Source organism: Mizuhopecten yessoensis, unplaced genomic scaffold (genome assembly GCF_002113885.1).
Source record: "Mizuhopecten yessoensis strain PY_sf001 unplaced genomic scaffold, ASM211388v2 scaffold10589, whole genome shotgun sequence".
Lineage (NCBI taxonomy): Eukaryota > Metazoa > Mollusca > Bivalvia > Pectinida > Pectinidae > Mizuhopecten > Mizuhopecten yessoensis.
This window is the reverse complement of record NW_018408622.1, coordinates 188,126-200,933: the sequence shown is the minus strand read 5'-3', so window position 1 is coordinate 200,933 and position 12,808 is coordinate 188,126. Positions and strand designations below refer to the sequence as shown.

At 36.5% G+C, this 12,808-nt stretch overlaps 1 protein-coding gene across 2 annotated transcripts; it reads left to right on the top strand.

Annotated features, from left to right (window-relative positions):
- Positions 1-81: 81 nt before the first annotated feature.
- Positions 82-11,807, top strand: LOC110461187 (ELL-associated factor 1-like). Of its 2 annotated transcripts, none has more exons than XM_021514553.1 (7): positions 82-246; positions 2,694-2,788; positions 4,852-4,988; positions 6,649-6,827; positions 7,565-7,663; positions 8,323-8,394; positions 9,807-11,807. In XM_021514553.1, the coding sequence occupies exons 1-7, from the start codon at positions 144-146 to the stop codon at positions 9,851-9,853; spliced, it is 732 nt and encodes a 243-aa protein (XP_021370228.1). In that variant the 5' UTR covers positions 82-143; the 3' UTR covers positions 9,854-11,807. The 2 variants fall into 2 exon arrangements, with proteins under 2 accessions (XP_021370228.1, XP_021370227.1); XM_021514552.1 differs by having other exon boundaries at positions 8,320-8,394.
- Positions 11,808-12,808: the final 1,001 nt, after the last annotated feature.

The window sequence follows — 12,808 nt, the reverse complement described above, 5'->3', positions numbered from 1 at the left end:
GCTAATAAAACCATTTATAAAGTACAGTACTGTATAATAAGTTTTCCTGTGTATTAGGCGCGAGTATTTAACACTGTTTACAAATTTTACTTCCGGTAGAAAACTTACCATATGGCTGTGAGAGAATTACACGTTTAGATGCCATGGCTAGCGACAAGACTTTACGAGTGGATAACAAAGTTCATCCACTGAAATTGGGAGAAAGTTTTAATCCCAGGTCTAAAGTAGCATTTCATTCTATAAGATGTAAGTAAAATTGTATGATATACAATACATTGACCGATTGAATTGTTGAAAGTTACGTTAATGGTTACTGAAGAAAATTGTCCTCACTACGTACAGTAGCTGCTGCTACGTCTCAACAGGGGTGTTCATTAGTTTATACTGTTTTTGAGAATATCCGTCGGTGTTTAGAGCATATTGTTTGGCGTTTAAATGCTTAGATTAACGTATAAATACTATTTCATTTGGGTAACTGTCACTCCGATCCTTATTCAAACAACTGAAGTACACTAAAATTGGAAATTATAAAACCAATTAAAAACAATGTTTCATTAAACATCATTATTACACATAAACAAAATTATAAAGGGCAACATACTTATTCAACATAATCTGATAAATGACAAAATGAGGTACAATTGTGCACAAATATACATGTACATGTACATCAATTCTGATGTCTTACATTTTGTAAAAATGACAAAGTGTTTACTCTCCATGGCTTATAGTGTGGTGTACTTGTATCTGTATGGGTACGCTGCTAGATCCCAAAACTGGTATAGCTGCAGCGGTAGAGAGTGCTCTAAACTGTTAGTCGCGCTGAAGTTCAAGACAACTGATGCTTTAACACTTCCACAGTTTACAGTTGAATTTGGGAGGTGGTTCGATCCAGTCAGCAACTCTCCTGACGAAGAAGGAGTTTTTATACTGGTCCCTGTTGGTATCTTGAATCCTTTTATATGTTGAGACGCGGACCGCTCTACAATTAATGGCCTGGAAATTAAATAATTTTGTACAAATAAGTGGAAGTTCTGGCATCAGTTTTGAAGATGGGGAAGTTCACATGTAGTTTTTGCGGTGTGGAGGTAAAAATGCAGCTGTCATTGTGGGATTTGTAATCCCAGGACCCTATAGTGATGAACCTTGCTGCCCGATGCTGTGTATCCCATTTAAGGTTGTTGGAGATGGTGCTACCTAGATAGAGGGTAGAGTCATGAAGAATGGTGTTGTTGTGACTGTAGAAATGACTCCAGTTGCGAATGCTCAGCAGGTAGCATTTGCGGGCATTAAACTTCATCCCCAGTTCCTGGCCCAAGCCTCGAGCTTGAAGCTCCTAGGGATCCAGCTGTTGTATGGTGATATGGTCTCTAAAGCTGTGGATCACATGTTACAGGAGGCAATCATCTGCGGACAGCTGACTGTGGACTTGACATAATTTGATAGTTCATTGATATGGCAAAGGAAGAGTATGCAGGTTCCATAGACAGTTCCTTGTGGCAAATCGGATTCCACTGGTACTTCCTCTGTCATTTCCTCCTTTAGTATCACCCGCATTGATCTCACAGTCAGGAATTTGGTAAGCCATTCGTGTATGTGCCCTGCTGTAGCTATAGGCACATAGCTCCATGAGCAGCTTGGAGTGGGCACAGTGTTGATTGCTTTGTAGAAGTCCAACACGACACAGTCCACCTGCTGGTTGGCATCCTGTGACTTGAGTAGGTCGTCCTTGGTCACGACAAGTTGGGATTCACATGAGTATCCACTCCAGAATCTAAGGTTAAGACTTGTGTGGATCTTGTTCCTCTCAATGTGACTCATAAGGTGCTGACAGATGATGTGCTGCAATAGTTTGCAGAATACAAAGGTGAGGGAGATGGGTCTGTAATTCTTTGCTAGTTGTCTATATATAGTTATCATCTTTCTTTAACACACTAGAGATGTTTGCAGATATAGCCAGTCCTTTCATAGTGTGCCAGTGCTGAGTGAGTACTGGAAGATGATGCTGTGGCCTGAGGTGATGTTGTCCACATATTTCTTTATTCTTTAGAACTGTGTTTGGGATGGCATCTGTATCCTGGCCATAGGATTTGGAGGCGTTCAAGTCTCTCAGCAGCTTGGCTACTCCTATAAGGTTTACCTCTATATCCTGCAATGGGTGGTGTACATGTATGTTGACATATGGGAGCTGTGGGCCTGGTGTTAGTTTGGTAAACATGGAACTGTTGCAGCAGGATGTCGGCTTTCTGAAGACTGTACATGTCGCTTCCTTCAAGGGCAATACACCGATGCTGTCTTGCTGTCGCGATTTGGTATATTGCCAGAACAGCTAGTTTGGTGTTGGATGCCAGTCCATCCTGGATTGTGCAGTTAATGAAATCCCACTCAGCATTAAGCTTGTGGAAGGCTCTTTTACGTTCACCTTGGTGGTGGCAGTAGTTTTCCCACTTGTTGTGCTGTGTTGTATAGAACAGTAGAGAAATAAAAAGAACATACAAATTTTCATTTTCGCCTGTCATATTTGCACTAGAGTAGATACTCCCAAGCACTATGCATTGTAATCAATGGAGAACAAAATCAGTATTACTGTATGTCATTTTGATAATGTTTGACATCAGAAAATGATAATTTTTTGTATAATCAATATAATTTTCAATATATACAGTGTACATGCATGAATATTTGTATTTCAGATGATTTTAAACCTGCTTCAGTAGATACATCACGAGAGTCACTGGTAGAAGTTGGGGAGGGGCACCAGGTCTCCATCACAGTACCACATGTGGAGGTACAGTATTTATTGATTGTCTGCATCCTCGATAGTCCAGGGATGAGCGTAACCTCTGGAGTATCGAGGATGGCTTGTCTATGACTACACATATTCTTTTTTTCTAAACATTTTCTTTGTTGGTAAGTATATGGATTTTGAGAAGTTCTTTTTAACACAACCAATGAAATTTTCTATGTGACGTTTCGATGACTAGTACGATATGTACACTGTCACCTTCATCAGACAAATGACCAGTGAAGCGTATGCACACAAAGGTGTAAAATGTGTATGGGTTGTCCATAAAATCGATGTTGATTTCGGCTACGCCGGATACGTATGTACAATAGTTGTTATATATGCACCAAAATGACTCAATTAAGCTACGCTTTGTTAACACTTGGTCGTAGATGTGCGAGAGTCTTTGAGCCCCCTCGTCTCAATTTAGAACTGGCCCACTGTGGCATATCCAGATGGCTTCCTTTATCTGCCGCACACATATTCTTATCTATATATCCAGACCCTATGTACCATTCCCGAAATTTCCATTTAAAAGAATACGGTAAACCTTCGGTCAGTTCGAACAAAATTAAATAAATATTGATGAACCTGTTCGAATTATACGAAATTGTGCTTCAGAAAATAAGCGCAAGTTCGAACTATCGGCAAAAATTTAGGCAAAGTGTCAATCAAGACACAAACATCCAATGTAAGGTCGATACGTAACAACGACAGCCTGGCATAGAACAATGGCAAATTTATTAAGGGTAAAATGATAGTATATTATTTAATTCAATGTTAATTGATCATTAAACTATCTTCATTTTGTGATAATTATGATCTTTATGGCGAAGCAGAGGCCATTGTGTAGGCCCCAAAACAGTACACATTTCATTTGTGACACAAAAGTTAGACTACCTTGTATCAGAGACCTAAATATTGAGTTTCTGCATAATTATATGTTTTATTTGAATCAGAAACTATTGTATATATATTATTTCGTAATGTATGGTCAATTTAATAAATTGAAAACATAGTCTACATAACCTGTTGCATTTACGAAAGCGCTGCTGTAAATATAGGTATATATGTTAATAAAATTAGGTCAGAACATCAACATGTCTGCTTTTAAATTATAAGTGATATAGTCCTAATACCTACCAAACTTATTTGACACCTTCAAAATTACCCATCGCTAATTAGGACACATGTGGATTGTTTGGACTGGACATGAATGCTAATCAATTCACTCACAATAACCGGGCGGCCGATTCCTACCGCGACATCTCGCGTGGCCTGCCCTAGCTACAATAATGTACCTGGTGTGAGGGGACCGGGTATGCAGGCACACGTTTACAGGTAATACCTCGATTGGCAATAATTAATCAAAATGCTTAGTTAACACTGTATATGACAATACACAGGCGATTTCTTAGTTTGCCATACAGCATGACATTAGTTCGTACTACAACCCATTACCCTAAACGTGTCTGTTGATTAAAGTATTGACACTTTTCCAGGGCCGATCGCCGCGAGCTTTCAATGGAGTTTGCCATTTTTTTTTTTTTTTTTATTGAAAATAATACGTGTTTGAACTATCTGCCGATTCGAACTGACCGGAAGTTTACCGTAACTATAAAAGAAAGGTAGAAAATATAATATGTCATTTTACAAATGTAAGTTGAACAATGGCAAAAAGTGAGAACATCCTCAATTGAAGGACCTTTTTGAGGTCAAGATTTAGTTATATGGACCTGAGAAAGGGATATTGACTGTTACAAAGTTATAAACACATACATGTATTAACCAAAATCCATAATTGCTTGGTTCTAATTTGTGATAAATTATGATGTTTTTATCATTAAATCAGATTGATGGAACCGTAACTAGAACTGTATTTGGTATAGAGCAACTAATATAATATAATTACAAACGAAACGACAATATAAAGAGGTTATAAACTTATTGCTGTAGTAGCACAGAGTCAATATCACAAATCATGTACCTCTTTGTGATTATGATCTGACCAATGAGGGTGTAGGAAAAAGTAGTGTAATCCAAAAACCTCTATGATAACTTTGCAGGGGTGTGGTACTCCACAAACCGTGTACAACGGTAACAAGAGAGAATGCCCCAAGGAATGTGTCCTCATCATAGACCACACCAACGGTTCATTTACCCTGGAGAGGCTTACTAACAATATACAACTGAAGAAAACAAGGTAAGCACCTTTACAATGTTCTCCTAAACCAAATAAATTGTGTGCTCATGCTGTAAGGGAATGTGATCACCAATCAATATGTTAAAAACCTCAAACGACAATATCCTAAAAACCATGTGGACTAGAGTCGTGATACTTGGGTATGTTATGTATGCCAGCAGTGCAAATCTTTTTCTGAATTAGAGAAATGAGGTCAAAGGTCAACTTTAAGTGCTAGTTGGGGGTCAAATGTCAACATAGGTTAAAAGCTTTAACAATCTTCTCAAGTTTTGTAAGGCCCAGGGTCATGATATTTGGCCAGTAGGTACCTGGGATGGAGTGCTATAAAGTGTCCTCATTAAAATGACTTTGACCTACTTTCCAGGTCACAGTGGTCAAATATGTTAAAGATTTGAAACAATAATATCCTAAGAACCATTTGGACTAGAGTCGTGATACTTGAGTGAGCAATGTAGACCAGCAGTGTGAATCTTTTTCTTTATAACAGTAATGAGGTCAAATGTCAACTTTAAGTGCTAGCTGGAGTCAAATGTCAACATGGGTTAAAAGCTTTAAAATTGAAATTTGAAATTTCAAACAACAATATCTTAAGAATCGTTTTAAGAGATGTTAAAATGTCTTGTGTTCTAGTTACCAAATTTGGTCTGAAGTTACCTATATGTCAGTTTCATGTAACAAAAGAAACAGGTGAGCGATACAGGCCCTCTGGGCCTATTGTCTATAATGTCACAGAATCCAAATTGTCTCCAATTGACATCACTTTGACCGACCTGTTCGTTTATGCGGAACAACCGGTTTGTCCGTTTATTAACTTAACAATTTCGGTATTAATCATGGCAGACCTGCAAACGTTTATGTAGGCCTTGCAAGGCTTTGTCAAGGCTTGCCTGAAAGCAGCATCAGATTACTAGTATAGGTCCGACCTTATTTAATAAACGAACAACTGTGGTCCGACCGGTTAAACGAAAACAGCCCTGCTTTCATACATGTAAGTCACTCATGGAGATAAACAGATGATATAGTACAATTTCTTTTGGTATAAATAACTTTAGGTAATTTGCCTTACTTATGCTTGTGACCATCTATAAGAGTGTTCCTGAGCCCAAAATTACTTCAATTATCAGTGAGCAATAAAAACATGTCAACAGCTAAAATAAGTCTTGCTTGAGGCTATATTATGTCTATAAATATAATTGTAAGATACATGCAGCTCCTTCCCAAAGATTTCCACAATTATAACAATGGTGAAATGTCTTATGTATATTTTTATTTCTTACTTGATTATGAATTATATTTAAAAGGTAGACAGGAATGCATGTAACTTATGAAATTTAGGGACTTCTGAATTCTTCAGTAGTTTTATGGATTAAACATATGAAAGGGAGATAACTACAGCATATAGCCTTAAAGATAAACCAGTATTAAGAATTATCTCCCTTTAATAAGACTCTAGATTTTAATATTGCCTTTCAATGATTTCATTTGAATTAATAGAATCTTTCCATCATTTTCTTTCTGAATGTGTCCAATACTTCTGAAACATTTGATGCAGAATCCAAAGCTAAATATGCCTTATCCTATAATCATAAATTATAAAAGTCTGTTTTTAAATCACATTAAAGACATTTTATTGTTGTATCATTGTTTGTCTGGTACCCAGGATTGAAGGAAGCAGCAAGGCATCTCTAGCCGGCCGACCATTGACTCCTGTGGATGTCCACAACAACAAACAGAAAATGTCACCCATGAAGCCGAAGGTGGCAGCACCCGTTCAAATCAGCCCGCCCACAAATACAGAATCACCATCCATAACACCCACGCAAACAGAGGAGGTCAAAGGTCAGGGAATTATCATTACTTAGTTAAACTGTTTTTTGATTTTAATTTTTGCTCCTCTCCCATATCGTAAAATATGAAACTGATATAATGTAATCGTATAAAAACATCATGTCTTTGGGTTGAGATATCTGTTACATGCACAAGGAAGGGGATCATTGTACGAAACCAATGCTGTTTAAGACACTTTAGAGATAGGTTAAATGTTGATTAATTGTAGACATTATCATATCAGTGATAGATTTAACCTCCATATTTTGGATCCTCGATAGTTATACCCCTCATGAAGTTTTTTTTTGGGGGGGGGGGGGGGGGTATAGGAATTACGCTTTGTGACCGTCTGCCCATGATCCTTGTAAGCGCAACTCCTTAACTGTTGGATAGATTTATTATAATTTGACACAGTCAAAGTACACCATTATATGTAGATATGCATGAAAAAAGGACTTTGCAATTCAACTCCCTCCCCCCCCCCCACTCCTTGAGTGATGGCCCTTGAAACTTTAATTTCTGCTCCAGAAAACCTTGTAATCGCAACTCCTAATTCTTTATTTAATTATGTTTTGTAACTTTTGTAACAAGTGTAAGTGCAAGCGTGGGGGAAGGATGTCTTTGTGAGCTCGCTCACAGTCTCTCTAGGTTTACTCTGTACTATTTTAGACATGCTGATCAAATAGACCAGTGATAGATATAACCTATATATTGTAGATCATTGATTGTTTTACTCCTTACGACTTTAGACATGCTGATCGGAGAGATAAGTGATAGCAGCGACAGTTGGGATAATAGTGATTCAGACAGCTCCAGTGATGAGTCAAACAAAGACACAGACACGAAAGGTAACTCTTGTTCCTGGACATTGATGGTATACTATGACAACATTTATCTATGTCACTGTAGCAGACATCACTATTTATAGTGTGTTGTTTGTCAGTAAGGCAGAGCACCACTTTTGTTCTTTGAAAATTGTACATTGCCATGTACTGGCCGTCAGTGTTTTTTTCTCTGGGAACTCCGGCTTATCTCCACCACCAGAACGAAATATTTTTTTCTTTTTATGTATTGTAGGTATTTAATATTATGTTGTTTTGTGCAAAATGTTCATGTATGTTTGATTATCAGTCTCTCAACTTCACTGTATCAGGAAGGCAATTCCAATATCAAACTAAACATCTAACAATAGACTTTGAAGAAATGTTTACTTTGACTATTTGTTTCTCTGTAGTTGTTGGCCATTAAGTAAAATCTGAAGGGATGAAGAACCATTTCAAGATAGTTTCATTTTAATATAAATCTGAAAGTTTATTTAAACTTTTCAGAATTGTTGATTTAGATTTCATAAACTTGATGTAACATCAAAGCTACCTGCATTGTTTGTGTGATTTGTAGTAGCTTTATGTACAGGATGATAGAAATAAGAAAAAAAATTATATTTCGTTTTACCTGTTTTATAGTTTTTACATAATAGTATAACGTATGTGTTTCTATCCTTCAGCAGCCCCAGGTAGTGCTCAGCCTCCGAATCCGATGTCTTCCTCTGGAGGTTTGAAGTCCTATGGATCATTACTAAGTAATTATAAGATGTTTTAATTTTATGCCTTATTTGTCATACAAATCAATTCTGTTTTTTAAAGGCAATTAAATATGGATTGTAATTTAAGAAGTTGGATTTATCACACTAAGGTGATAAACATGATATAACAGTAAAGATATGCATTAGATAATAAAATAAAAATGTTAGCAAGAAATTACAGCAGTGTTATTATACCCTGTAACAAAGTTATAGGGGAGTACTGAAATCAGATTGCTTGTCAATCTATCTATCCATTTATCCATTTATCCTTCTGTGGATGGTAGTTTGTCCAGAGCACTGCTGTCTCACTTCTCGGCCAATTTTTATACGTCAGTCAAATTTGACGGAAGTATTATGGTATGGGGTTAACGTTGTCCGTCCGTCCGGCGTAAATTTTTGTTTGTCTGGCAATCTCCTCCTACATTTTTTGACCGATCTCTTTGAAACTTGGTATACATTATAATCATGATATGAAGTTGTGTCTCCCTTAAAAGAATTTTGATTCAGCAATTTTTAAAAGTTATTGCCCTTTGTTCATTCCAGTATTTGATTTTTTGTCCGGAAATTTTCTTCTACATTTTTCATAGCATGTCAACTAACCACTCTTAGAATGGTGCAGATCTTATTTCAATGTAAGAAAGTATATAACACTATATGGCATTCGACGGGCGTATATTGTTCCCCCCCGCTGTACTCTTGTTAGCTCATATGGTCTGAAGGGCAGATGAAAAGTATCAAGTTTGTTAAGGTGAATGACATTCACCCATATTCAAGGTCACAGGGGTCAAGTCAAGTATGTTTAAAACTTTAAACAAGATCTTTTGAATATCCTAAAGGCCGTGGGTTATGATATTTAGCCAGTAACATGCAGAGTTTGTTCAAATGTCAAATTTTGGCTCATATTCAAGGTCACAGGGGTCAAAAATGTTAAAAAATTATACAACTGCTTCTCTATAATCAATACGAGTAAGGTGTTAATATTGTTTTTAAGCCATGCTCTGATGAAGATCAAGTCTGTTGATGTGAATGACCTTGACCCACTTTCAAGGTTACATATTGTCAAATGTGTATAGACCTTTGAATTACCTCATCTCAAAAAACAAAAGGTCTTGCGTGATGATATTTGGCAAGTTGCATGCTTTGATGAAGTGCTATAAAGTTTAATGACCTTGTTTGACTTGTAAGGTCACATAGGGTTCAAATGTGTTTTAATGTTGTATAGTTTCTTTTGAATGTCACTTAGAGTCATAGATATTGATATTTTGCCTGTAGCTTTATTTTAAGGTTACAAGTGTGAGATTTGTATGAGATAAGCGATGCAGACCCATTGGGCCTCTTGTTATGTATTGTATACATGATCAGTACCTTAAATAGGAGATTTCACACGTTGTGTTATGTTCTTGTTTCAGGAAATGATCTCCAGTTAAGTGACACGAGCAGTAGTGACAGTGACTGATAAGAACTATAGGACCATACTGTGGAAAATTTAACTTATTCTTCCTGAGAAATGTGAAGCCTTCAAGTGTTCTTTGTCTTCCTCATGCCTTGTAAAATGTCAATTCTGTAGCAATACTGTGATCTGGTATGAATGTATGATGTTTATTTCTCGGAGCATGAGTTACAAATGTACCTATAGTGTCCTGTTTACCTGTTAAAACACTCACCCCTGAAGACCCATTTGAACTCCTCCAAATCAAAGGATGGAGAAGTTCATTATGAAATTTCAGGGGTGAATAATTAACCTGTAAGTAATTGTTGTACAGACTTATTACCAGTTAATCTGTGAGGAAGTGTTATATAGAGCTAATACCTGAAGCTTGTGTTCATCAAGCTTAATAAATGTGCATATATCTGAAAAAAGCAACCATGATGTCCCATATTTATGTGTGAACTGAGGGAAACATGATGTCTAGAGTTAGGTGTGAGTTGAGGGAAACATGATTTCCCATTTATATGTATGTGAGCTGAGGGAAACATGATGTCTAGTATTAGGTGTGAGTTGAGGGCATCATGATTTCCCGTATATATGTATGTGAGCTGTGGGAAACAAGATGTCCGGTATATATGTGTAACTGAGGGAAACACAATGTCTAGTATTAAGTGTGAGTAGAGGGAAACATTATGTCTAGTATTAAGTGTGAGTAGAGGGAAACATTAGAGGGAAACATTATGTTCTGGATTTATGTATGGGTTAAGCGATTATTTGGATATGAAAGTAAATAGTACCTGTAGATCATATGCAGACGCCAATTCAGAACTGAGATTCATGTCTGATTATGTTTTAGCCATTCATATATAAGTGTTTTACCTACGATCTGAATTTGTGACTTGATAAGATTTTTTTTATAAATCACAAAATATTTGATACATTTAGTGTACTGATCTCTGAAAATCGTAATAGAAAGAGTGAAATACATGTACCAGCCCTATAAAGATTTAGCCCAGAAATTGAGCTTATCATAAATCCCTTGATTCTTTCAAAGACTTACTTTTGCAATTCCTTTTCTTTGCTACCAGCAAATATTTTTTCACTGCTGAATTGTTTCTGAATGCCTTTCTTTGTGAATAAAGACAAAATTAAAATGATGTTCATACATCTGAATAATTTACAGAGTACATAACAGGAATTTGAACACAGTTTTATTTTTTGAAAGATAACAAATATTCCAAACCCCTCCGGGGGGGGGGGGGAGTTTTTAATGATCCTTGGGTATATTTAAAGATGATATCCCTCACCTTTTTAGATTACTATCCTGGGCATGAGTTATTGACAAAACATTTAGGCTATTTTCAGGCAAAAGAACAACATGACACAGTAGGAGTTGCCATAGTCAAACTGATCATCACATGTTTAAAGTGCAAGATTCTTTCATGTAATATAACAGCCATGCACGAAGTACATTATGTAGTGTTTAATTGACCATACCGATAGTAATGATAGAAACCACCGTTGGTATTTCTAAAGAGAGATTTACAGTGAATATACATTGTTAGGAAATGTTTTCAAGACATATGCAGTTTTGTCTGTCATTTTTTTCTCTCCAAAATTCATAAATGATATATGGTGCAGAAAATATTCAGCAATGATCTCCCTTTACATTGGTTAAACAACTAACAAAGTATATTTGAGGCGTTATTTTCTGTAATGAAATAAAAATGTAATGCAAGTGCATTACTGGGTTGTAACATACAGAGAGTTGTTCATTGAAAGGCAGTCTTGTATATATACCGGACAATTTTCGTTGCAGTTCAATTTTTGTCTTATCTCGCCTTTCGTAATGAGGGTGAATTAATCATAACAGCAAATATAAGTTAACTGCACAATAAACCTACAGTAATTAAATGTGAAGGGCGAAATTAACACGGGGTAATTAAATGTGAAGGGCGAAATTAACACGGGGTAATTAAATGTGAAGGGCGAAATTAACACGGGGTAATTAAATGTGAAGGGCGAAATTAACACAGGGTAAGTAAATGTGAAGGGCGAAATTAACACGGGGTAAAATTGATCTCATGCCACGGGTGAAGTGGGAAAGTTTGTCTGGGCGAAGATTTCCTGGTACATTGTATACAGCTGTATATACATGTAGTAAAGTATGCACATGCATGCAGATCTTGTATCAAATATTACACATTTTACTGTGGTAAATGTGACTGTATGGAATCTTACAATTTGTCCATATTGTTGTCGAGTACAATGTAAGGAGTTATTATGTATGAAGATTTGCAAAAAATGAAGAACATTGTACTCTACAGTGTATTGAACATATGGCGGTTTGAAGTCTAGCATTTAGGTAGTATTGTATGAAATGTATGAAATCCTACGGTATAGTAATGGTGAACAAATGTAAGTTACTGAGTGGTGAACGTTTCCAGATGTTTATTTTGATGGACTAAGTTTTTACAGAAATTACTGCTATAATTTTCAAAACATGTGATTAAGTCATTAGTGCATTATCAAAATATGGTGTTGTTACGCATTAGCCGAGTATAAGTAGCACACAATTGACACTAATTGATCGCCAGATTATGCTGTAAATGATGTATGTGATTACTAAAACCGTTTTACAATTATTCAGCTCTGACCGACATAATTTTATGCTTTTGTCTCGCCGTCACATAGTGAAGGTGAGACTAAGGTGTTGCTGTTCTGGCGATGATGGCATCAACATAAAGTTTTAGTACTTAAGTTAGTTTCACTGAAAGTATAAGTTGCTAGACCAACCAAACTGGGACCTTAGATGCATCTTAGGTAGTACATCTCAACCCATGCATCAAATGCTGGATGTGGCCAACCTTTCATGGTCCATTGACGGTGTAAGCATCTCCATCAACATTAAGATTTTGAGTTTCTCTGATATTTGCATTGATGGTCAAAGAGGAGTATAGGTGAGACATTTCAATCCGATTT